Source organism: Xyrauchen texanus, chromosome 20, assembly GCF_025860055.1.
Source record: "Xyrauchen texanus isolate HMW12.3.18 chromosome 20, RBS_HiC_50CHRs, whole genome shotgun sequence".
NCBI lineage: Eukaryota > Metazoa > Chordata > Actinopteri > Cypriniformes > Catostomidae > Xyrauchen > Xyrauchen texanus.
In genome coordinates, this window is record NC_068295.1 from 27,482,933 (window position 1) to 27,510,447 (window position 27,515).

At 40.2% G+C, this 27,515-nt stretch overlaps 1 protein-coding gene and 1 pseudogene across 4 annotated transcripts in view; one reads left to right on the plus strand and one right to left on the minus strand.

The window, feature by feature from the left end:
* The window catches only part of LOC127660754 (centrosomal protein of 170 kDa-like), a 53,562-nt gene extending 30,137 nt beyond the window's left edge, over positions 1–23,425 (minus strand). For 2 of the 4 annotated variants that reach the window (XM_052151157.1, XM_052151154.1), the window contains exons 1-3: positions 23,263–23,424; positions 11,023–11,164; positions 1,265–1,354 (exon numbers count right to left, since the gene is read on the minus strand). In XM_052151157.1, coding sequence (XP_052007117.1) covers positions 1,265–1,354; positions 11,023–11,127 — 195 coding nt within the window. In that variant the 5' untranslated portion in view covers positions 11,128–11,164; positions 23,263–23,424. Of the gene's footprint in view, positions 1–1,264; positions 1,355–11,022; positions 11,165–23,262 lie in introns of all 4 variants that reach the window. The other 2 variants (XM_052151155.1, XM_052151156.1) reach the window with 2 other exon arrangements.
* A 360-nt stretch (positions 23,426–23,785) lies between these two features.
* The window catches only part of LOC127660569 (serologically defined colon cancer antigen 8 homolog), a 43,501-nt pseudogene continuing 39,771 nt past the window's right edge, over positions 23,786–27,515 (plus strand).

The window sequence follows — 27,515 nt, forward strand, 5'->3', positions numbered from 1 at the left end:
TTTATCCCATATCAAAATCCACTGATTAATTTCACAAGTTAGGTAATGATGACATATAGTGTTTAATCTCAAAATCTCTGTTAGTACAAACTGCACTACTATAGTGTGTTGCACCGGAGGATTTTATCTCCAACCATATCTAAAGCACACACTACATCCCATTTGCTGGCCATTCACAAAAGTAATAAAAACCTTTGCCTGTTTATGAGTTGAACTTCAAAAGTTCACTTATTGCACAACTGGTTTACAGACTCTTCTAAACACACTACCAACGTGAGAGCGACCTCACAATGTCTGAAAACCTTCTGAGTGATTATAATGTGTGCTGTGAGGTCTGCTCTGTCTCAAATATCAGCCGCTTCCTGCAGAGCCCAGCAAAGAGGGGGAGCTAATCGCTCTGACAAAGCAGTTTCTAGAGCATTCAAGTTTAAAATTTCCTTCAAAAAGCTGAATCAATCTCATCCTCAGTCCTTTCTAGAATATCCAAAGGCCTTAAAATAAGGGGTCACACTTGAGGTATGTGTGCAGACTCCTAAGTGGAAGTTATATCCCTTTATTGTTTTCTTTTCTGTTGTTGTGCCAAATATAACTAACAGAATATTTTTAATATGTCAGCGCTTGTTTTCTTGATTCTTGTTAAACACTGATCCCAGGTCAAAATGAGAACTGTTAGCTGTACTGAAACTGCTTAAAAACACATGAACGATATGTTGCACATGCTAAAATAATTATTTCCTGCTAAAGCAGGGCAGGAAGGGGAATTCTTAAGCATGACTCAACAGGAAGAGGTTGTGGACACTGCCCCGTGAGTTCTGGTTTTACTGACCTCAAGCAGACGCACACTCTAAACACAAACATAATTCGGACACATGAATCTAATCTCAAAATTATGCTTAATATATAAATAATTATATAAATATGGAAAATGTAACTTTAACCTTAAATATCTTATTTATTATATTTTACATAGATTTATAAATGTCATTTATTATATATTACAACATATATTGTATATGGTGTGTGTGTGTATATATATATATATATATATATATATATATATATATATATATATATATATATATAGAGAGAGAGAGAGAGAGAGAGAGAGAGAGAGAGAGAGAGAGAGATAATATACAGCATATGCAGTGCTTGCAAATTATAGTTACTGTGAATAGGAGAAGTGTCTTATCAGTAAAGTGGTGCAATTTGTTGCTTTAAAGTCAGTGACATTTATTACTCAGAAATGCATGTCGCTCTTACTCACCCCATTCAGGCTTCCTAGATCCTTCACTTTGTGCTCATCACTGCTGGACTCAAAGTTGATGACAGCATGCTGCTTGTCCACACTACGAGACTGCGATCACACAGAGATAAAGGAAAATGTTCAGATTGTGGTTATTTTTTAGAAAGAAAACAAAACCATTGACACGAGTATGCATTCACATAAGTATTTTACCTTATAGTATATCTTGCATTTGCAACAAACTTAAACTTACAAAATTTGAATAAAAAAAAAAGGAAAGAGATGTTCCCTTATACACATTGCAGATTTGGTTGTGATCTCAGATTCTGTGTTTAATGAATTTATAAGGCTTCCTCATTTATAGAATGTTTAGTCTGATTCTATGAAATGTACACTTTCCAACCTGTTTTGTCCAGCTGATTAGGTCAGTACTTTCGGATAGTCAAAAAAGATCAAACCTTATTAAAAAAGAGAGACCATACTAAAACATAACACTAGAACAACCTCCACAACGATGGCAGACACGGCAATGGCATTTCAAATTGGTCATTGTGAAACAAATGCAAATATAGAGGGAGGGATGTAGGCAAATAGGGATCTAAGGCCAAGACCTTAGCATGTGCTATTAAGCATCCATTTCTATTTCAAAAGAGAACTTGACCTCACTAAAGTGAATGGGAATCTAACACTTTACCCACCTATTTGGAGACAAACCACATGACTTAACCATATGTGTTTAGCCAATCAGATCAAGTTTGATTTATGTCCAACCCTGACATGGCAGGGTCATGTCAAATCTGGGGGTTTTAACTAAATAAAGCCCTGTTTATGTCTAAAAAAGACCTAGAGCTTGAACACTTAAAACCAAAATAACTTTAGGCTGTATCAGTTATGTAAACTGATTTAAGAAAAAGCTTTATTGCAAGAAGATATTTCCAATAGACATATTTTACCTAAATGTGTTATTTTCACAACATGATGGAAAAAAACACAACCTTTAATACATGTCATCACAGGGCAATTTCACCACAATCTATTTTACTGACTAGATTTCACAATTTTTTGTATGTAAGAGGTGCTCGCCTGTGCAAAACTTGCCACCATGATGCAAGGGTGTTGTGGGTGCACTCCAAAAAAATTATCTTTAGCTAAACTTTATTTATTTAAGATTTAATCGTGGACAGTGGTTCCATGCAAAGGTGTATTTTGCAGCATTAAGCACCTACAGTACATGCTTCCATTGATCATGGTATACATATCCGGGGGGTTGTACATCCTTGTTTTGATTATTGGGGGGTGAACTATGCCCCTTGTTCCACGTGTTTGAAATTTTTTCCATTAGGGCTGCCCCCAATCAAAGATTTTCCTAATCAACTAGCAGGTGTTAATTTAAGACATTAGTTGACCAGTCGCATGTTTATGATATTCATTTAATTACTTAAAAATATATATTTTGGGGTGCATCAGAAAATGGCTTGAGTTCCAGGACTGAGAAAGAATGTTATAAGTAACATTGCTAACACTTCTACATTACAGGGAAATACTAAACCATAATAATGTGCCTTTAAAATATACATTTTACAAGCGCATGCATGAAGCGAGCTGCAACGACACCGGCAAAAGCTGTAATGATCCTGAATGTGTCAGAAAAGTCAGCAAGAGACTGTCTGAACATTTTGTTTATTTATAGAGAAATGCACATTAGGATTGTGCCAACAGACAACGGTCTCGGGGATCAACGATGGTCAGAGTGATCACCAATAGCTGATGCCTTTGACCATGTCAAGATTTGGCTCGTTTTTATATTAATGTATAACATTATTATTATTAGGACATTATTATTATCAAATTAATATTACAAATAATTTGCCCACAGACACACAGACATGTGCTTGAAGAAACACACTTTATTATATTTTTAAGAACAGATGACAGAAAAGCAGTCTATGCACATGTATGACACGCTGTTTGTACGGAGGCGTGCAGTCTCGTGGCACACGCGCATGTAAGAGGTTCTCAATCTTACTTTGTTACTCTCTTCTAATTATTTTGCAAGAACAGTATCGCCTATGAGTGCTGCAAATGACCTGACATCTCAGCTCAGGAGGTGCTTTCAGTTCAGTTCACTTTATTTCCACCATGCAGTTCATTGTGACCACAAATCTGCAGCCTATACATCTGTGATAAACATAAAATAATACAAAAACACGTTCACCTCGTACCATGATTTACATTTCAGTGATTATTATCATTATTATGATTACATTTAGAATTGTTTTCATGCCTTCATTTGTGTAAGTAATTCTCCGCCTGCATGTTTAGATGGAGACTTGACTGACGGTAAATGGAAGGTTACTTATATACTCCAAATAACTCCAAATAACTTTACAAATCTTTACTGTAAAGTGTTTAAACAATGTTTTCCATGTGTCACGCGCACAAGAAGAGACAGTGACAATGTCGAATAAAAACAATAAAAAGCTCGATGAAAGCGAGCGTGCGAGCTCGGGGAGCGAGCCTGTGAGCTCGACGAAGTGAGCGTGTGAGCTCGGGGAGCGAGCGTGCGAGCTCGGGGGGGCGAGCGTGCGAGCTCGGGCAGGAAGAGGGTCAGGAGGCCCGGGAGGAGGAACGGTTACTGGGGAAGCTGGCAGAACCCAGTGAGGAAGGGTTCCCGGGGGCGGAGCTCTAGAGGTGGGGGTCTGGAAGGCTCAGGAGGTGGAGCCAATGACGGTGGCGCCATGGGAGGCTCTAGAGGCGATGGAGGTGGCACCGTAGGAGGCTCTAGAGGCGGGGGCTTGGAAGGCTCAGGAGGTGGAGCCAATGACGGTGGCGCCGTGGGATTCTCTAGAGGCGGAGGCCTGGAAGGCTCTGGAGGTGGAGCCGAAGGAGGCTTTAGGGGCGAAGACCTGGAAGGCTCTGGAGGCGGAGCCAAGGGAGGTGGCGCCGTGGGAGGTTTCTGATGCGAAGACCCGGCGGGCTCCGTCGTCTCTGGGGGTAGAGCCGTAGGAGGCTCGGGAGGCGGAGCCATAGGAGGCCCGAGAGGCGTAGCCGTAGGAGGCTCGAGAGGCGGAGCCATAGGAGGCTCGAGAGGCGGAGCCCTAGAAAGTTCTGGAGTCTCATGGAGCAGAGCCGTGGGAGGCTCGGGAGGTGGAGCCGTAGGAGGCTCTGGAGGGGGAGCCGCAGGAGGCTCGGGAGGCGGAGCCGTAGGAGGCTTGGGGAGAAAGGCAGTGGAAGACTCGAGAGGCTTGAGAGGGGGAGCCCTGGGAGGCTCGAGAGACTGGAGAGGCGAAGCCCTGGGAGGCGGAGCCCTGAGAGGCTCGAGAGGAGGGGGAGCCCTGGAAGACTCGAGAGATGAAGCCCTGAGAGGCTCGAGAGGAGGAGGAGCCCTGGAAGACTCGGGAGACGAAGCCCTGAGAGGCTTGAGAGGGGGAGGAGCCCTGGAAGACTCGAGAGACGAGGCCCTGAGAGGCTCGAGAGGAAGAGGAGCCCTGGAAGACTCGAGAGACGAAGCCCTGAGAGGCTTGAGAGGGGGAGGAGCCCTGGAAGACTCGAGAGACGAAGCCCTGAGAGGAGGAGGAGCCCTGAAAGACTCGAGAGACAAAGCCCTCTTCCTTCTCTTACTCCTTCGGCCAACAGGAAACGTGGCCATGGGGATGGTCGAGGCTACAGGCGCTGGCTCTGGGACGGTTGAGGCCACAGGCGCTGGCTCGCCGACCGTGGCAGGCATCGGCGCCGGCTCGCTGGCCGTGGTAGGCTTCGAGGCTGGGGCCGTGGCGTGGAACTCTGGTTCAGAGTCTGCCTCCCCCATAGTAAATGAGGACCCAGCGAACAGTAGGGCGAGGTCAATAAACTGAGCCAGGTCGAGGGAGCAGTGACCACCAGGCATAAATGATGAGGTTGGCTCATTCAGTCCACATTGAAAAATGTCCTTTAGAGCCACCTCATCGAAGTTCACCTGGTTAGCCAGGGCACAAAAATCAACCACGTAGGCCTCCAAAGGTTGACTCCCCTGACGCAAAACCAAGAGTCGGGCCGCTGGCTCCATAATGTTAAGGGCAAGGTTATGGGTTCTACAACCGCTGCCCTGCATAAACAACCCTTGGCAAGCGCCCGAAGAGCCATCAAACCTCTCAGGGGTTGAAGGCTTACGGCGCCGGGGATGTGTTGGGAGCATAAACGGGCTCAGGGTCAGACACAGGTGGAACAGGGTGAAATAAATCAAAAATCGCACGCACCTGCTGTCCCTGGGCCGTGAGCCGGGTCATGTCTCCCAACGGTAGATCCTTTTGCAGAGTGTGCTGTGAAAATCCGCTCTAGTGAGCTGCGAAAATCCTCCGCGGGATGCATTGTGACTGTCTTCGGTGGGGGTTGGTTATTCTGTCACGCGCACAAGAAGAGACAGTCACAATGTCGAATAAAAACAGCTTTATTCGAAAAAACAGGCAACAGTACAAAAAGGGCAAATCCAGTGAAGAGTCGTCAAGGGGGAGCATGAGGTCGAAGCCGGGGAATCAGAATATAACAAAGGGCAAATCCAGTGAAGAGTAGTCGGGGGAAGCGTTAGGTCGAAGCCGGGAAATAGGTAAACAACTAGACGGGACTAGCGAGAGGAAAAGACAAAGGAAACTAGGGGAACACTAGCGCTGGCAAAGCGAAGGGGTACACTAAACAATAACCAACACGAGTGAGACGAAAGGGTCGTGATAAATATAGGGGAACAAACGAGCGGTGCAGGTGAAACGAATAACCTAGTGATAGAGACGAGTACAGGTGAAACTAATAACTGGTGATTGGGAGAGAGCGCGTGAGCTCGGGGAGCCAGCGTGTGAGCTCGACGAAGCGAGCGTGCGAGCTCGGGGAGCAAGCCTGTGAGCTCGACGAAGTGAGCGTGTGAGCTCGGGGGGCGAGCGTGTGAGCTCGACGAAGCGAGCGAGCCTGTGAGCTCGACGAAGTGAGCGTGTGAGCTCGGGGGGCGAGCGTGTGAGCTCGGGGAGCAAGCGTGTGAGCTCGGGGAGCAAGCGTGTGAGCTCGACGAAGTGAGCGTGTGAGCTCGGGGGGTGAGCGTGTGAGCTCGGGGAGCGAGCGTGTGAGCGCGGGGAGCGAGGTTCGTGACACCATGCTTGTTCAATGAACCATAAACAATTACTGAACATGCATCTGTGGAACAGACGATTAAGGTCACAGTTATAAAAACTTAGGACACTAAAAAGACCTTTCTACCGACTCCAAAAACTTCAAAAGAATGACGCCCAGGGTCCCTGCTCATCTGAGTGAGCGTGCCTTAAGCATGCTGCATGGAGGAATGAGGAGTGTAGATGTGGCCAGGCCAATAAATTGCAATGTCCGTACTGTTACACCGAGGCCTGTACTGTGGAGCGGGATCGATTTGGAGGTGGAGGGTCCATCATGGTCTGGGGTGGTCCATCATCGGACTGAGCTTGTCATTGCAGGCAATCTCAACACTTCCTGAAGGCTCATCCTGACAGGACCCTCCAGCATGACAATGCCACCAGCCATACTGCTTGCTCTGTGCATGATTTCCTGCAAGACAGGAATGTCAGTGTTCTGCCATGTCCAGCGAAGAACCTGGATCTCAATCCCATTGAGGAATGTCTGGGAACTTGCAAATGCATTGGTGGAAGAGTGGGGTAACAACTCACAGCAAGAACTGGCAAATCTGGTGCAGTCCATGAGGAGGAGATGCACTGCAGTAAATAATGCAGCTGGTGGTCGCACCAGATATTGACTGTTACTTTTGATTTTGACCCCCTCATATATATATATATCATGAAGGAGGGATCAAAACATATTTATTCACATACATGATGTATTTTCCCTGACAACTAAATACCATCCAGTAGTGAATGCACACATGCAGCAGGTTCTTTGCCAGAGAGATGTTGACAAGTGTTGTAAAGCCATCTTTCAAAAAGTTGAATAACACACATTTTAATTGCTCTTAATTTTTTTCCAGTTTCATTTGAATTTTTAGTTAAAATAAATAAAAAATAAAGTTCAAAGTTTGAAATCAAGGTGTCTTGCTTTATTGTGTAGGTTTAAACCTAACCCAGCATAACGAAAATTACCCCACAATACCACCTAGCATCCAACCAGCAGTATTATCTGTGTTCGTCGGTTTCCTGTGGATTTTTATTCTGCGACCATCCGACCAATCAAAACTTGGTTGACCAAGACTCTTCTTGTGACTAATGTTTGGTCGACTATCAGGGGGCAGCCCTTGTTTCCTTAACTTAAAATTACTATGTAATCTCAACAAACACTTTGTGTAGAAATAACTTAATTGAATTGTGTAAAACAAAACAAAATTAGAAGTGTCAATGAAACTCGGATAAATCAATTTTTCATTTCTTAATGTAATAACTAGTGAAAGTGAATGTTAGCATGCTAAATACATGCTGGTTGGAAGTACTACGGAGTGCAGTTTAGTAACTATGCTATGGTTAGCACAGCATTTGCTCAGCGAAGCTAACAATTAATTTCATGTGTGATGTCTACCTGTTCTCATCGTTAACTCAAGCTCCACTCTTCACCATAATTGTAACCCCGAAAACTCCCACATAGCAGAAGCTCTTCTTGATCTCAACATAACAAAACATTAAACACTATCAAGTATATTAATCAAAACCACATAAAATAGCAGTTCATTTTAACATTTACTCTCCCTGTCATGTCCCATGTAGGGCTGGGCGATATGGCCAAAATTGTTATCACAATAATCTTTTTCATATTGTTCAAAATCGATATTTATCACAATATACATTTACACATTGCACTTTCTTTTTTTATTTCAAAGTTGATGGACGAAAAGAAGAAAAAAATTCATTCTAAACAGTCAAAATAGTCTCTAAAAAACTGCACAGTGGGCGTTACTACTTTTTACAGTTGGCTAGGTCTTCTGAGACCCCGTTTACACCTGGTATTAAGATGCATTTTGGTGTTTCATTCACAAGTCAGCATACATACTGTACTGTAGGAAGTCAAAAACGCATGAGACCATACCACATTGGGAGTGTAAACAGTCATCTGTCCTGAATGCATCCTAGACAGCAGTGAAACACCACTTCTCTTCTGTCAATCAACCTCTGCGCTAAAACAAGTGTTTAAACTATGGGGGTTACAAGCAGCTTTAAAGGGGTCATGACATGGTTTTTTTTATTGTATTATTATGTTCCCTTAGGTGCAATTATAGTATTAATATATTTTTTTTTAAGAAAAACTTTTAAAATCTTGTGATTTATGACCTTTTCCCACCCTGTTTCTCATCCTCTGATTCAAACAGTCTGTTTTGGGGGCGTTTTCCATTTAAGACTTCAGTGTTAACGCCCACTGTTATGATTGGCTAACGTCAGTGCCTATGTATCAATTATTGACGCCCCCAGCCAGAACAATATGCAAGTAAACTAAGTAAAAACACTGTGATTATTCATAATGAATGAAATTGCTCTTTAAAAAGTAGTTTAAAGTTTAAAATAGATTAGGCCTACTTACAGTTTGCGTCGTCGTTGTTCCCAGAATAGTCGGCACGGACTTATCTTTGAGCAACAGTTTTCTGGCAAAGCCAGCATCATATTGAGATTTGTTCTCAAAACAGTCATCCTTAAAATGTACAGAACAAACGCTTAAGTTAACACTGCCGTGACTGGAACGTCCGCAAAAAATAAACTGCATCCATTTTTCCCTGACGCCTGGATCTTTCGGCAGCTTATTCAGATGTTTTGTTTGACCACAGCCAGGAACAGCACATCTGTGTGGCATCGTAATTTTCCTGTGCACAAGTAGTCTCTGTCAGAGCTCGCTGTCCATCGACTGAACACTTGTGAGGCGCACGGCGATACGAAATGAGCGTAGTTGTCTTGCGCTTAAAGCGTAGTTATCTTGTGCTGGAGGCGGTCATATGCAAACGCTGTTACGTCACTTCTAACCGACACGTCACTTCTAACCATGAATCCAGAACGAGCTGTATTTTGAGCTTGATTAAATAAATGATTCATTTAGAATGGGGAGGACGTCTTAAAATATAAACTTGCAGGAAGTTTTAATGATACAAAGACCTCTTATATACCAAAAGATCAAGGCAAATTTGGTTTCTCATGTCATGACCCCTTTAAAAAGAAAACAACATCTGGTCGAAACATTTTTAAAAGTGCATGCATACATACACAAGCACGATAACTTCACAAATCTTCTTCAGTGTGTCTGATATCAACATGCAGTGACAGATGAAATGCACACACTTTGGAAGCTGAACTAAGAGGTACTCTGTTGTTAGATTAAAACTGCATCTAGAAGAAACATTGTGCTGGTTTTGTTCGCTCTTTGACTTTTCTGACATTTTTGCTGTTTATTATTGAGCAGTAACAAAATGACATAGTGATTGATTTGTGTCATCATGAAATCAGAGACCCTTCCCTCGAAAACCAAACACAAGTGGTCACAGGAGACACATTTAAGTGACAAGTTTCACCCATTTCATCATATCTGTTTCATCTAATCTGCCAGGATTCTGGTCTGACCACTTAGAAAAGTAACAATACAATTAATAACAAGCAGCACAAATAGAGGTGTCAATCATGTTCAAAGCACATGCAGGATAAGTTACATGCAGAAATGTTAAAACTTAGAGTTAGGGGTTCGTTCAAATCATTAACCGCAAACAAGTCAAATCATAATATTTATGCTTGCCCGTAAAAACCACTAAGGATTCTACGAGATATATACTGTAGCACACAACATTTCTTCCAGTGGCTCCTATTACATCTGCAGAGGTTGTGTTGTGTCACGTCTCATTTTAGGATTGGACCCAGGTCTTTAGTTCTCTAATAGCAAAACCGGCACACTCTCCATCAATGTTTGCCATTACAGTTTATCACTCTTAGTTGAACACTGTAGTACATCTAAAAGTGTACTACTGAGCTGTTTGCCCCACTTTCTATTAATAAAGCTGCATGACTAACGCGTGTATACTGATGCTAAGGTAGATAGTAACAGTCATGTCTCTAAGCTGGAAGACAACTCTCCGCCTGGGCTTGAAATCATCTGTCACCATCCTCACTATGATCTTTATATAGTGCTTGTGAGTTAATGTTTCTCATTTGGTTCCAACGTAGCACTCTATAAATATGGTGGAAAAGTCCTCCATAATGAAAAATGAGCCAAAAAAAGAGTTTATAAAAGAGAATAACAGACACCGCTCCACAGTAAAGGTGAAGTGTCTGAATTAATTTAGTTAAATGTGTGCATAAGAACAAATCTAATAAGTGCACTGTGCAGTACAATTCCAAACAAATGGTGTATAACAGATACAATTTCACACCCATAGAGAGACATCTGGAATAACAACAGGAATACTGTGGAAAATCCAAACTTTAATTCATTTTGAAAGTTTACATTACTTTTAAAGGTGAAGTGTGTCAATGTTAAAATACTTTCTCATATCTCATCTTACTATGTAAAAACAACTATAATTAAGCCATTTGTAAGTTGATTCTCCCGAAAAGTGTAAACACTGTGGCACTATCAGAACATTATCCATTAGTTAGAGCACCCTGACCAACCTAACACAGCAACCAATGACACAAGTTTGGTTCGGGACAACATTAGAGGAGTTTTTGGGAAACCTGTTTGAAAATCAATATTTTTGCAATTCTGTTTGGTACACTAATAGTCTAAAAATGACACAATTAACCTTTAAAAGAGATTTTTCATTTAACAACATGGTTATGAATGCATTAGAGGTGACAAGGGACAGCCTTCCTGACCTGTAACATAAGCTCACAGTCATCACGGCCCACAAAGATCATCTCCCGGGGCAGCCGATGCCGTGTGCCCCCGCTGCTAACGAGGAACCAGGATGTGAGGCTCATCTCTTCTCTATCCTCCAGCCTCAGACCCTACGTCATCCTGTTGGAGAAATAAAGACAGACAAAACATTTCTATCAATAACATTACAACACCACATGAACATTCATGAAACATTTGCATTTTATTTTGAAAGATATAAGACTTATATAACAATATAATATTCAATCCACTAAGATGTTTAAATTTGAACTGACACAGTGACTGGGGAATGAGGGTGGCTGGAGGGGGAGAGAGAGAGATCCATTAGACTGTGCTGAAATCTGCAGCTACACTGCAGAGTTCTCACAGGCAGGGAGTAAAGCCTAGGACACTTCCCTTCTCCCTCTGATGAATGCCAGATGCTGCAGGAAGTGATGTAGGCATCTTGACTACACACCCTACTGGGCCCTTTTTCCCCTCTCTTGTCTTTCTCTAAAAAAGGAGGTCAGCTGCTCCAAGTTACAGCTGCAAATGGTCTAGGAAGAGGAATTTGGTGAATTCTCCTGACCTACAAACTGACATGCCTCCTTCCAAGTGACCCATTGCTACACCTGAATCTCTTATTTCTTACAAAAAAAGTACTGTAGTAGCATGGTAAAGTTAGAGCATCAGATGGAAATACCATGGCACTTTGATATACAGTCTACTGTAGTATGGTACTGAATAAGGTTGTACAAAACTAGTTTCAAAATGAACTACGTAGTCGTGTGTTGCCTGAACTAGTCAACAAATCAGTTTTAAGGAAGCCTATAATAAAAAAAAAAATCAGGCTGGCTTCGAGTTCACTGACCCGATCACATGCCTTCAGTCTTCAGGTGGCATTCAAATGTGATGCATTTTGTGTTATATAAACAATAGCTGGATGGAGCGCAACAGAATGGAACAAAATGCAGGGCTCTCGAGAGCCATTTTTAACTATATTTAACTGAACATGCCCTCATAAAAATGCAACAAGTCTTTAAAAAGATTGAAACCAAACAAAATCAATGTAAAATAAAAAACAAACAAACATACAAATAAATTGTAAAATTAGTCTACCACACTAATTGTGGGACCATCGCGACCCCATTCCTAATACTGAATAGGGATGCACCAATACCACTTTTTCTCTCCCAATCCAATTCAAATACCCAAACTTTCTGTATCGTAAATACCGTCCCGATCCTATATCAGTGTTGTTTTTTTCTTAATGAGCTTAGTATATCTATTCTCTTTTTTTGTTCACTTTAGTTTTAATAGGACATAAGTCCACTTTTCCTTCACACAATACATTTTTGGAACCCAGTCAACTTAAATAATGATGTAATTTGCTATTGGAAATGCAAATTACATTCCAATTAACTATTGGAAATGTACACTCAATGAGCAATTTATTAGGAACACTATGGTCCTAATAAAGTGCCCAATGTGGTCTTCTGCTGTTTTAGCCCATCTGTCTCAAGATTCAATGTGTTGTGCATTCTGAGATGTTATTCTACTCACTACAATTGGTGGTTATCTGAGTTATTGTAACCTTTCTGTCAGCTCAAACCTGTCTGGCCATTCTCTGTTGACCTCAATCATCAACAAGGTGTTTCCATCCACAAAACTGCCACTCACTGGATGTTTTTAGATTTTTGGCACCATTCGGAGTAAATTCTAGAGACCGTTGTGCGTAAACATCCCAGGAGACACAGAAACATTCAAATCAGCCCATCTGGCACCAACAATCATGCCACGGTTGAAATCACTGATATCACATTTTCCCCAATTCTGATGATTGATGTGAAAATTAACTGAAACTACTGACCCGTATCTGCATTATTTTATGAATGCACTGCTGCCACATGATGCTAATTAGATAATTGCACGAGTACGTAGGTGTACAGGTCTTCATAATAAAGTGCTCAGTGACTGGGATGTTGTCTGTGGATAACGCTTGCATATTGTCCACAGCTCTGAGAGCTGAACGCAGCAGCGCATCATGATAGCCTCTTGCATGCTACGAGTGTGTCAACAGAGCAAAGCGCATTCACTGAAACGTGGTGTGCATGCAGAATATACATTTACTTATTAAACATAGCCTTTTGTGATTTACAAAGCAATCATTTGTCTTCAAGAGAGTTGGAGTATGAACCAATTTTATTGTGCTTTTATTGATCTTTTATGTCATTTATGGAGATTGACAGTAATGACCATGACTAACGGTATTGTATTTGGATCATGCTCTTCGGACTGATACCTGATCTGGTTAAAAATGCAAGTTTTATAATACCAGCCAATACTATTCAGGAATTGTATTGTAGCATTCCTAATACTGAATGATTATTCTATTCAAGTACCAAGGTAATGGCATGGTACTTTAAGAAAGTTCAAAGTATACCTTGGTACATCCACGATAGATGCCCAATAGAACATAGAATTTCCATGGAGTGTCCAAAAATACATTGTAATACCATTATACTTTCTGTACTTTGTTACTGATGTATTCTTCTGCAGTCTATCTCAAGCACAGATGGCTATATAAACAGCAAAGCGGGTCTGACCTTCAATAACATCTCTCTATATAACTGTAATTATTGGAGAGCATGTCAGACCTACACCACTAATAAAATACAGCACTCACAAGCAGACAGGGTTGTTTAAAATTGGATATTTCTAAAGCTCTTTTTATTAGTATATTGCTATGATAACATGTTGACAAGTTATGAGTGTTGTTTTGATATAAGGACCCCACATTTGCTATGATTATGCTACTTTGAGTAGCTGAAACATAATATAGCCTACCTCCTCTTCCAAACACTAAAGGTCATGTATGAATGTAAAGTACATAGAAAAACCAAGCCTGCATTAACCACAGTAAATGCATTGTATATGATACTGTTCACTACAATAATTTCACAACACTTGTTTTTGGAAATAATCTAGTATCACTGAGAAAATATCCTGTGAGTCTGTACTGTGGTTACACCATTTACATAACTACAACAACATTTCTAAACTATCTAGCCTGAAAAACCCCAGTGCTAACACTGCTGAATCATAGTTATTCAAGTAAGTTTAAAAACGTCATTCTGCGAGTCCATTTATCCAGCAACAGAGTTCTGATAATGCCTGTGGATTTGAGAGAAAGTGTAGGGCAGGAACAGGTTCTGAGAGCTCCTTCTCAATAGATTATATCTTGGGAGCAGCTTGCAAGGAATGGGGATAATAACAGCTGGATTTTCTCTTTTCTGGAACACAGGCATTAGCAGAGCAACCACAGGAAAGTCTTTATACCCAACATCTACCCACAGAATTCAAGCACAACGTGGCAGAGGAGCCCTGATGTGGAGGAATACAAACCCCTCTTCTAATAAGACATGAAAGAGCTTTGGAAGCTGGGGAATGTTATAGGCAGTACCTTGTGAAGAACATATATAACCCTATTACAATCCCTAGCAGTTGAAACATTCTTGTAGAAAAAGAAAAAGGCTTCTATTGTAAAGACTTCATATAAAAGCTTAAAGTGAGCAGGCAACTCAGTCCATTTTACTCTTAGAATAAGCTTCACCTTCTTAAAGGCACAACTGAGCCACCAAATATGGATATTGCACAGAATCTACCGCAGTAATTCTACTTTCAAATTGAGCGACATGTGGTATTTTTATTGGTTGAAATGGTCATTTCGCCATGCTGGCTTTGAGAGGATCCTCTTGCTTCAGTCTCTGAAAAGATGGATTGTTTGGGGCTGACTGTGTGCACTTTTTAGGGAGCAGGAAGTGTGGCTAATGCTTCCTGTTCATCTGGCTCATCTCTGAATCTCTATCATGTCTATGAGAGGAATAAAGCACTGACTCACTCTGCAATGAAAAATAATCAGTACAAGCTGGAAACCCCCATCTTTATACACTTCAATCTTATAGCTAAAGCATGTTGCATTTGAAAAGGCTGGAACAGCTAAAATTGTATGGATTGCTGGATTTTGCCATTCAATTCATGTAGAATATGTTGTTCTTTTCAGATCATTCAAAACCAATTTCAGCTGGTGTTCCTCACAAATGAAGCTCTTGCTTGATGTCTGCATGAAGTCCACACCCTACCAAAGAGATTTCCAGCCAGAAAATGCAACAACTGTAATTGTAAGTATCCTCCCTAATCCCCATGACCTCATATTATGACCCACGAGTACTAGTCTGATCCATTTCTGCAGGCCATCTCCAGCTCAACCAAGCCCAAATATACACACCAATGAGCCACATTCTTCAACACTCTTTACCTTGTGCAACATCATTTTAGCTTCGCTATAGGCAACACATAATTTATATTCATTTAAACTAACTGATTTAAGTTCAGAAGACCCTGGGCTGTCAGTAAAGTGTCTGTGTACAGAGTCATGTGACAAAACAACATGGGGCTGATCACAGCAGAGTTTGAATTTGGGAGAAACGGCAACAAAACTACATTTGGTAAGAATGTTTTAGGGCTTTATATGGAATTAAGATGAAAATAAGACAACAGTAATCAGAATATATGTTCACAATTTATAATTTTATTTTAACATGGTTGGCAGTGATTGGATGACGTTGGCCATTACTTTGAATCAGAATTAGTTATGCTAATTTCAGATGTAATGTCTGTAATGTCTCAAAAACATGAATAACCAACACTCCTGAAAACCTAATAAACAATCTGATTCAAAAAAATAAAAAAGTCTATAGTTTGGTATTATTTATAATTTCACAACTTAGTCCACTCTCCACATATGTTGCCATACAATTTTACGAAAACTATTTGCTATAGAATTTATTTTGCATGTTTGTTAGGTGCTACTAGTTAAGCTTGGGTCTCAGGAGGTTAAAAAACAGTTCAACCCAAAATTAAAATTCTGTCATCATTTACTCAGCCTCATGTCTTTCCAAACTCATTTGAATTAAACCTGAAATTAAGTAGTAATTCAATGAAAATCTCTCAAATTGCTGAAAGCATTTCTAAAATCTCATTTTAGTATTTTCAAAAATGGTGCATTAAAATTCTTTGCATCAGGTTTAATATCAGTGAAGCCAAACCTATATGCCAAAAGCTATTGATTCTCATGTGTCTCATAGCCAATTGTGATGTGCAATGATGTTGAAAGTGTGAAGTCTATACTTTCAGTGCAAATGTTGTTCTCTTCCTTATATAAAGCTATTGTATGGCTTCAGAGACTTGGCATATATAGGGCATATGACCTATGCATATTTACATTTTTGGTGCTTTTTGTCATATTTAAAGCTCAACAGCATTTTTCCCCCCATTCAATTTTTGATTGTATGGAAAAGAGCAACATGAATATTCTGCCTAACATCTTTCATGTTCCATGGAAGAAAGTCATACATTTTTGGAACAACATGTACAGTAGGACAGTAAATGATGTCAGAATCTTCATTTAGGGTTAAACTATTAGGCCCCTACTTTAAATATTACCTGGAATTAGAACTTCATGACAGACAGGGTTTAGATACTGCAGCTGCAATGAACATTAACATGAATGACGCTCTTTCATAGAATATAAGCCTAAATACTGTAATACAGTGCACTGAACTTGAATGATTCATGTTTTCAGGTCTGTGAATACTGAGTGACGGTAGCAAGTCCATGAAGATAACATGATGTTGCATGGCAACAGTCACTGTGTGCATTCTCAACAATATTTTGTATTAATTGCAATAAAATAATTAAACAAAAAAGCAAGGTCCTCACTGCTGCCATCAGTATTTCCTGTGGTATGGAGAGAACTAAAATCACTGAAGCATCACAAAATGTAAAATAATCTGTCTTAGCCCGCTGCTTTGTCTAACTACTCGGTACAAATCACACTGAGAAAATCACACTTCATCATACTGTTTCTCTCACAAAGCACTCTGTTGCAATATTTAGTAATTGATTTTTTTTCTAGAAACAGATGCCAAAACAATAAGCTTTAGGCCATCTAAGCCTTCCATCTCAAACCTCGCAAGGCATCTGATTACACTTCTGACTCGTCACCAGACAAGGATCATTTATTTATTTTAGGTTCATCTCTGTATGCTAATGCTGGGAGAGAAATCGTTCCACAGAACACCTCAAGGTCTAAACTAAATGCAGAGAGTGGGCTTGACTAAATGAACACTGGCTTGACGCCACTCCAGCAAGAGCATTCAGATAATTCAAGTTGATGTCTGAATGGAATAGATTTACCGTCTCTGTGTGTAAACAATAAATGTGCCATTCACTTCATGCACTTTCTCCACAGATCATGTCTTTCGGTAATCTATAACTGAAATCCCTTTAATGAAACTCTTGCAAGACTTTCCAAAATGCTGTTGTTTAGATGTTATTGTACTGTTCTTACAAAACTAAACGACTACACAGAAGATGATAGTTTGACCGAAAATGAAAATTCTAATCTAATCATTTACTAACACTCATGCCATCCCAGATACTTCTGCAGAACACAAACCACATTTTTAGAAGAATATCTCAGCTCTGTGGGTCAATACAATGCAAAAGAATGGGGGCTAAACCTCTGAAGCTCCAAAAATCACATAAAGGCAGCATAAATTAATCCATACAACTCTAGAGGTTTAATATATGTCTTCTGGATTCCATGTTAAATGCTTTAAATAAATGTTATGATCAAACTGTGTTTAATCAAATACATACTGTAACAGCTTTGATCAAATTAAAATATAATTATTTACCAAAAAATATTTTTAGTTAAAAAAAAAAGATGCACAGCAGAGCTTTATGTATTAATGAAAACAATCTGTTTACCCGAGGCTGCCGTGGTTAAATAACATTATTTTATTTATATATTCAGTACTGGTATTCAGCTATTGCTTACAGATTATAATACTAATAATATAACCATTTAATATTATATTATTGTTATTATGAGTATTATTGCTACTCTTTGAATATTACACTTTTATACAGTATTTATAATATTTTTATGTCGTAATATCTTCAATTTCACGCATCCAGTTAAATAAAGCACTCATTGCAGAGATCCATCATTAATTCAAATTGAATGCACATGTGACCAGACATTATCATCAGTCACAACAAAATGCATAATGACATGCAAAGTAAAGACCAGTAAATGTTTATGACCAAACTAAAAAAATGTTGTATGGTCATAATATTCAATGACGTGCACAGTCTGGGCTATATTTTGTGAACTAAGTTTACAGCTGATATATCTTGTGATTATATTTTTGTTGACTTTATTTGGTGTCTTGAGGGAGAGGCCGAGGAGTATATTGAAGTCCCATTCATAATACTGGGAGATAATGAAATATGAAATCAGGAACTTAGCCATTTCAATGGGGAAATTGATTGCTTCAGCTAAAAGGCAAAAAGAATGTCATGTCAAGTAAATTTTATTTGTATAGGGCCATTCACAACACACATCGTTTCAAAGCAGCTTTACAGAAGATCAGCATTAACAGACGATAAAACTGTAATGTCTATAATGTCGATGAGTCATCATTGTGTAATTAGATAAAATACGATTGTGAATCATGTTTATAAATAAATCATTAAATAATAATTGTATTAATAACCCCAGTGAGCAAGCTGAAGGCGACAGTGGCAAGGAACACATAACTCCATAAGATGTTGATTAATGGAGAAAAATAACCTTGGGAGAAACCAGACTCACTGTGGGGGCCAGTTCCCCTCTGCGCTATTTTAAGAATTTTAAGAATGTACGGTTATTATCGAAATAATGTGTCTGTCCAGTAAAGGTAACCTAAATACCCAGGATTTATGAAACTTATCATCATTCCAAATACAGCTGGATAAAATTTATGAAGATAAAGCAGAGGGAGCCTTTATTAGCTCAAGATATAAATGGCTAGAACAAGGGGAAAAAATACTAAACATATCTTTAATTTGGAAAAAGAAATGGTGAATTGACCTTCATGAGTAAATTAATGAATTAATAATGCACTCACAGAGGATGCAAAAAATATCTAAATTTGTTACGCAGTTTTACAAAAGTCTATACTCTTCAACTATATTTTCTAATGATTTGAATAACTTTTTGAATAGTGTTTCAGGCAAAGCCGAAGTTACTGATGATGATTTTAAGTTATTTTGTGATGAAGAGATAAAATTGTAGGAAATTAAAGAACATATTGGGAACAAAGAAAATCGATCTCCAAGCAATGATGGACATGCTAGTGAGTTTGATAAGATTTTTAGAGAAAAATTAGCTCCCTTTTTGCTGGCTGTATTTAATGAATCTATTGAAAAAGGGGAATTGCCCATTTCCTTTAGACAAGGTATCATCACATTAATTCCAAAGCCAAAAAAAATATTCTTCATCTTGAAAATTGTAGACCTATCAGTCTTTTAAATAAAGATGCCAAGTTATTTGCCTTAATTTTTGCCAACAGATTAAAAAAAAGTTTAAACGATATTATTGATGAAGAACAGACCAGATTTATTCAAGGACAGCACATTAGTAATAATATTAAATGTATACTTGTTATGGTGGACTACAACGTATATATTTTAGAAGACAGCTTTATCTTATTTATTGATTTTCACAAGGCCTTTGAAACCATAGATCATCATTTTATAAATTTAAAGCAATTTACTTTTTTGGGGTTTGGTAGTTACTTTATGAATTCTGCAAAAATGAATTCCATAAAAATGAGAGCCATTTTTCTTTTCTTTTTTCATTGTATATACAAAAATATTCTGGGTTGATGTGGAATGTTTAATTAAGCCGAAATTTGAGAGTGGAGTTGACAATACTTCAATGACCATGGAATTGATCAAGAAAAAGCATACAGTTGTGGAATGGGAAAGTTTCACATTCATAAAATGAAATGGTCTGACTCTAAAACTATTTTTTTCACTTTGTAAAAGATTTTAAACAATACTGTAACGTTCTGAACAAACGTAAAGGTAAAAAGGTGATTAGAGCCTGCAGTATTGTAAGCAAATGTGATATTGTTACATAAGTGGCACCCCTTTCCTCTTTGTTTTATTTATTTATTATACACTGGCACCTGCTTAGCATTGTTTTTGTTATTCTGTTTTTTCAAACATATGAATGTACAATCCTCATTGTATTGTTCTTGATTATGGCAATAAAAAAAGGGAGTCCTATTCATCAAATGAATGAAAAAAAGGGAGTTTAGCATGTCATCAATAAGAGTTACTCTGTCTGTCACTACACACAGCTTGAGGCATCTACTGAACTTCAATTGTCCAGCCACAATCAGTAGACCAGATTTAAGCTAGAGACAAATCATGGAAAACAAATATAGGTCAGAACTAAAGAGCAAGATTAAGCTAGTCAGTGAGCCGCCAAACATGGGCAGCCCTTTATATGGATCTGCAATGTAGCACTTACAGAATGGTATCCCAAACACAGCTTAAGATATTATCTGTTAAATTATTGAACTTAACAATGCACAAATACATATACAGTACACATTGTGTGGCTTCTCTTTCTGTTGGATTTAGCCTATTATTCTGTAAATTATCAATCAAATCCTAGATGTATGAATAATTGCCTGCTGCTTCTGGAATCAATTGACTGCGCCCATGTGATTCTCTGTGGCTTCTTTGTCAATCCACATTCACTTGGAACTTCCGTTTAAAAACAGGAAGCCCACTGGATTGGTCAGTCAACATGATCCAACTGAGGAAGTGATGCTGATGTATGAATGATTAATGATATGGGGGCCCAGTACTCAAGAAGAAAGATTTTCTTGTGAAAGTGCCAGACAAAAGCATTCTGGTCTTGGTCCAGAGGCTAGTTGATTCATTTTCTCTTTTAGTTGATTTGGGCTCAAAATCAGGTAATATTTTGATGTCTTTAAAGCAATATAAATGATAATATTAAATTCATTCAAGTATCTGTTTTCTTTGTTGTAGGGGAGGAAATAATGAAATCAAAAAGGTATTGTCAACAGAAAATGAGTACTTGACACACTGTATTTATTGCTGTTCAATAATATTTTTCTTTATGTGATACAACCCAATAATTATGTATTAAAATCTGGACCATGACATGTAGCCTATAAATAGCTCTTTCATAAACTTGACTGAAATAATGAAGGGAAAAGTACAGATTAATGGAATAAAAATACACTAGAGGAAATGTGTAAAGCTACAGCAGCTACACCAAAAAAGATTTATATATATATAAATCGTGGTGGTGCAGTCACTCACCTCAATCCGGGTGGTGGAGGACCAGTTTCAGTTGCCTCCGCTTCTGAGACTGTCAATCCACACATATAATCACGTGGCTCGTTGTGCATGACACTGCGGAGACTCCCAGCATGTGGAGGCTCATGCTATTCTCCATGAGCCACACACAACTTACCACACGCCCCATTTAGAGCAAGAAACACTAATCGTGATCACGAGGAGGTTACCCCATGTGACTCTACCCTCCCTAGCAATTGGGACAATTTGATTGCTTCGGAGACCTGGCCCAAAAATGAGAATTGAACAAGGGTTCAAAAATGGAAAAATGGTTAAATCCATGTCTTCAAAAGAAACATGATATCTATTAACCACTTGAGTCGTGTGGATGACTTTTATGCTGCCTTTATTTGCTTTTTGGAGCTTCACATTTCTGGCCACTGTTCACTTGCATTGTATGGACCAACAGAGCTGAAATATTCTTTTAAAAATCTTCACTTTTGTTCTGCAGAAGAAAGAAAGTCATACACATCTGGGATGGTATCAGGGTGAGTAAACAATGAGAGAATTTAAATTTGGGGGGACTATCTGTTTAATGAATTTGGTATCATGAACTAACAATGAACAATGTTCATATTATTTTTACAACATTTATTCATCTTTGTTAATGTTAGAAAATAAAAATACAATTTTCATTGTTAGTTCATTATAATTCATATTGCTTCATTAACTAATGTTAAATATACAACTTTTGGTTTTAAAAAATGTACTATATGTTGTGACGAACAACTGAATCAACATGAACCAAGAGTAATAAATGCTTAAGTCAAATTAAGTAATATTGTTTTCTTTAAGATCCAGTGTGCAAAACGCTGTATACTACTGATACATTCTACATGTGCATAATTTCAGTCCAGCAGAAAGAGGAGGAGACTGCAAAGAAAACAGCCATTTCTTTTATCCCGCTCTTCTGTAGAGTTGAAGTAACGGCCGTTGTGCTCACATGTTTGGAGACTGAGCTCAACTCAGCAAACTCTAAACACGCCAATGATCCCGAAGATGCTGTCTAAGTAGGCAGCACACACTGTTTGAGACGCAGACTCTAAATTGTGTTACTGGCTTCTAGCCTCAATGACATGTTTAAAATAAACTACGGTGAGGAGGTAACCAATATCAAAACATTCCTTGGTCAACTATTACAAACATTTGCCATTCCCGGCGTTTTAAAGTGAAAGTGAATCTGCATCAGGACAGTTCCTGTCAAAAAGATTGACTGTTTTAATACTATACTATTTATTGTGTAAAACTAGCGGGCGCAAACATTTAATAACGTAGTGGCAGCGTGTAACATTTTGAAACGTGTCATTTAGACCTAGCTTTGAAATAAGGTAGGCCAGCTGTAGCACAACAAAAACAAGAGCCTTTGTCAAAAACAAAGGATTCTGCCAAGTGTTCATCAGGGTGTATGCATCTTACCAGGCAAAGCATCCACATCTCTTAAAATTCAGACTTGCATTAATAAAAATTGTGATCATGATTTCATTCATTGATGATCCAGCGAAAATTTTATTTTACGCTACATAAGCAAGATGCCACGCTTTTCCTGAGCCTGCTAGACTGGGACCAGTGCTTTGTGTCCCAGTCATGCAGCAACAGTCAAATACAGTATTGCAGTATTACATAAAATAAACCTCATTGCATTGGAGAATATCAATGAAGTAACATGAACATTTGGATGCACCACATTAATGGAAACCCATAAAAACAGACGGCGTATAGGCTGATATATGCAGCTATAATATTAGAGGAGAGCTGTGTCCTGATGTAACGTTACATTTAGGTCCACACGATTTCTCCGGCATGATCAAATAGGGGGAACGTGAATACTGCAGTCCTGATAACGATCAGAGGTCGGATGTTTAATAAGAGTATAAATGCACCAATAAGCTAGTCTTAGTATACATGCCTTATACATTTTTGAATACATTTTTATAAGAATGCTCACTTACCCTTGCTGTTCTTTTCCCTGCCAAACTGATCCCGAGCTTCAATGCAGCAACTAAACCGTTCTCGTAGCCCAGCCCAGTGTGTGCTCTTACGTCCCAGTTGCTCAGCAGCAATAACGTTATTCCTAACAAATAGCGGCGACACACGGCAGCCAGGAATCAGGCAAGAAGGACTGCGTTTGCAGTTCCAACACAGTCAGGTGGGCGTGTCCTCATGCGCTGTAAAATATTTAAAATTGTATTTATTTTCTTCATTTATTTAAAATTATCTCTGGTATTTATGTTTATGAATATTTTGATTTTAGTGATAAGCGTTTTTACACCGTAAATGTTTACTACAACGGCATTGTGTATACCGGAAAGACTCGTCTTGTAGTTTCTCCTCTAGCCGAGGAAACCAATATGATATCGTAAAAACTACAAAGACCGGTTTCCATTGTGTGGTTTACGCATGTGTACGTCTGCCACGCAACCGTTGACGTCTTCTGGGATCTCGTTCGTTCATTGATGACATATACTACAACGCTTTAAGTTACACTAAGCCTGAGAAATTGTTCGGAATATTCACAAACCTTATTGGTTGTTTTACGGGTTTCAGGCAATAATGAAACACTCCTCGGATTCTGATGAGGAGGAATTAGGAGCATTACAGAAGACATTTAGATGTTATGTTGTGCTAACTCTCAAAAGATGTATCAGCAGATCAGTCAAATTATGCTCTCCTCAAATCTGTATTATTCATAGCCATAGCTTGCCAAGTGTATTCACCGAAGGTTGCACCATAAACCCAAAGCAAGTCTCTAGCCTCGGGATTGTATATTGTCAACTGGTGTTGGAAACGTATTCAAAATGTGAACACCTGCCACTAGATGATTTATGTTAAAAATAGTACTACAAAAAAGGTATGCTTTTTTGGCTACCCATATCACCATTTAATATTTTGATTGATTTACTTGCTTTAGAGAGAGCCAAGTATCCAGCATGTTGGGAAGCAGCAGATCTGGACTCTCAGTCTACAGAATCAAACAAGCATCAGTACAGCACACTACTGCTAAACCCCTGTATGCCAGTTCAACAGAGTGAAGCAGGTACAAGTCCTTCAGTGAGCTTGCTTGCTTATTTGTTTATTTTAAACAAATCAACAGTTCATGCACTTACAGACCTGGGATGCATCCTGCTGATTGTAGTTGTATATTAATGTATCAAGTTTGTTCTGAAATCTTCTGGATGAGTATTTTATCTTCTTTAGGAACTGGTTTATTATTTCTGTTTATGATGTTTCAGCCAACCAGCTCTGCTTGTTGCTTCAAAAGCAGTCCAGAGATGCAAATGTTCAATCGACTTCTCCTTCCAAGAGGAAATTGGTGGCATAGGTACTCTGGTTTATTGCTAGCAAGACAAAGAAATCTTAATAAACCACTGATGAGTTTAGATGTGCATGTTGTGCTTTAGTCTACTGAACATGTTAATGCATCCTTAATACAATATAGTTTATTTCATAATATGTGTATGTTATGAAAGAATTGTCAGAAAATTATATTTTGTTTACACTAAACTGTTCCCTTTACAAAAAGCTTCACTATGATGCTGCGCTTTGCTAAGCACTTTTGGGAACAATCCTGCATTGTGACCAGCTGTGAATATGTGTGTAACACGTCAATGAACATTGACCGGAATTTATAGCCTCGGCTGGTGAGATCATTAGATGCACCTGTGGCCAGGCTATAAATAGACGCGCGTCACCAGTGTGTCATCAGATCAGTTTTCTTCAGAGCAAACTGTGCTGTGTGTCTCACAAGCCTGTCAGAAACTTTCTTTCCTGTGCTAGGATTTAGAATTTGTTAGGCAGTGCGCAGTGAACCTTTTCTCCTTTCCCTCATTCTATATATATAAAATAGAAAAGTAAAGGTGGAAAAATGTCGGAGAAGCAAAGCAAACGATGCGTGTTTCTCTGTCAATATTCTATGACTGTCAGGGACACGCATCGCTGCTAATGACAGACGCCTCCCTGACGGGCTGGGTAGCGGTCTTAAGTGGTCGTCCAGCTCAAGGGGATGGGAGGGTCGTCAGCTCGGTTGTCACAGTAACTGTCTCGAGTTGATGGCGGTATTTCTGGCCCTGAAATACTTCCTCCAGAGGCTATCATGTCTTGGTGCGTGTGGGCAATACAGCGGTAGTCTCTTACATAAACCATCAAAGAGGTCCACGTTCAGGTCAGCTAAATTTCTGGCACGTCGGATACTCCTTGGGGCCCAGGGCAAGCCCTTGTCACTCAGGGCAGTTTATATCCCTGGATGCCCGTATGTGGGAGCAGATTTTCTGTCCAGACAGAAAATACAGACGGGTGAGTGGAAACTCCACCCCTAGGTAGTGGAACAAATCAGGGTGAGATTTTACAGGGTAGAAGAGGACCTCTTTGCCTCTATGAACAGCACAATGTCTCCTCTACTTCTCCCTGAGTCACCCAGCCCCCCCCCCCCCGGGGTCTGGACGTGATGGCGCATACATGGCCCTGAATGCGTCTGTATGCATTTTTCCCCGGTTTCTCTGCTCCCGGGAGTCTTGGCCAGAGTTCGCCAGCAAGGGTCTTGCCTCTTACTGATAGCGCCGCACTGGCCGAACAGGGTATGGTTCTCGGAGCTAATATCTCTCCTCGACGGCTCGCCTTGGCCGATTCCGGACAGGAGGGACCTTCTGTCTCAGGCGCAGGGGACGATATTTCATCCCTGGCCCGAATTGTGGAAACTTCATGTTTGGCCCCTGAAGGGTACTAACTGAGGGACACAGGGCTGTCACCTGAGGTTATCGAGACCATTCTTAGTGCTAGGGCTCCCTCTACCAGAAGAATCTACACCAATAAATGGGGTGTCTTCGAAAAGTGGTGCAGTTCACATGGTGCAGATCCAGATAACTGCCAAATTGTTTCAGTTCTGGACTTTCTGCAGGAAAAACTGTCAGCAGGCATATGCCCCGCTACTCTCAGGGTTTATGTGGCCGCCATTTCGGCTTGCCACGCCTTGATGGACGGGGTGCCTTTGGGTAGGCATCCTCTACTCGCTCGCTTCATTCGTGGAGCCAAGCAACTGAGGCCTCCTGTTAGAACCAGAACTCCTTCATGGGACTTAACAATAGTCCTGGAGGGTCTGGTTGAGACCCACTTTTGAACCTCTAGAGTCAGCGTCTGACAGACTTCTGACTCTCAAGATGGTCTTTCTTATGGCGATTACCTCTCTTAAGAGGATTGGGGATCTACAGGCTCTGTCTGTTTTGCCGGCCTGTTTAGAATTTGCCCCAGGTATGGCCAAAGCTATTCTACCTCCTCATCCTGACTACCTTCCTAAGGTGCCTTTTTCGACACTACGTCCTATCACTCTGGAAGCCTTCTGCTCCCCGCCGCTTTTAACACCAGAGCAGGAAAGACTTCACGGACTGTGCCCAGTCCGTGCCCTTCAGACTTATGTCCACCGCACTAGCCAGTGGCGTAAGTCAGGGCAATTATTTGTCTGCTATTGGGCCGCAACAGGGGGGGCGGCCACTACCAAGCGGACTATGTCACATTGGGTGAGGGATGCTATTGCCCTGGCCTATGAGGCGTGCTGTCAAGCTTCACCAGTAGGTGTCAGGGCTCACTCCACCAGAGGGGTCGCCTCCTCTAAAGCCTTGGCTAGAGGGGTCCCTCTGCAGCAGGTTTGTGATGCAGCAGGCTGGTCCTCTCCGCACACATTCATCAGATTTTATAGTTTGGATGTTCATGCTACTCCGGGCTCTTATGTCCTTGAGTCGACATCTCAAGCTCATGCCTGAACAAGTTTGTGATGTGGCAGGCTGGTCCTCTCTGTGCACATTCATCAGTTTTTATGGCAGGCTCATGCCTTAACAAGTTTGTGATGCAGCAGGCTGGTCCTCACCGCACACGTTCATCGAACTTTATGGGTTAGATGTTTTTGCTACTCCGGACTCTTACATCCTTGATTCGACATCTCAAGCTCACATCTGAACAAGTTTGTGATGCAGCAGGCTGGTCCTCTCCGCACACATTCGTCAAATTTTATGGTTTAGATTTTTATGCTACTCTGGGCTCTTACGTCCTTGAGTCGACATCTCAAGCTCATGTCTGAGACCTCTCGCGTTCTTGTGAGCACACTTCACAACCGTAGGGGTTCGGACAGCCCCAGTGCGGCGGCATGGGTATTGTGTTCCCAAAAGCACTTAGCAAAGCGCAGCATCGTAGTGAAGCATTTTGTAAAGGGAACGTA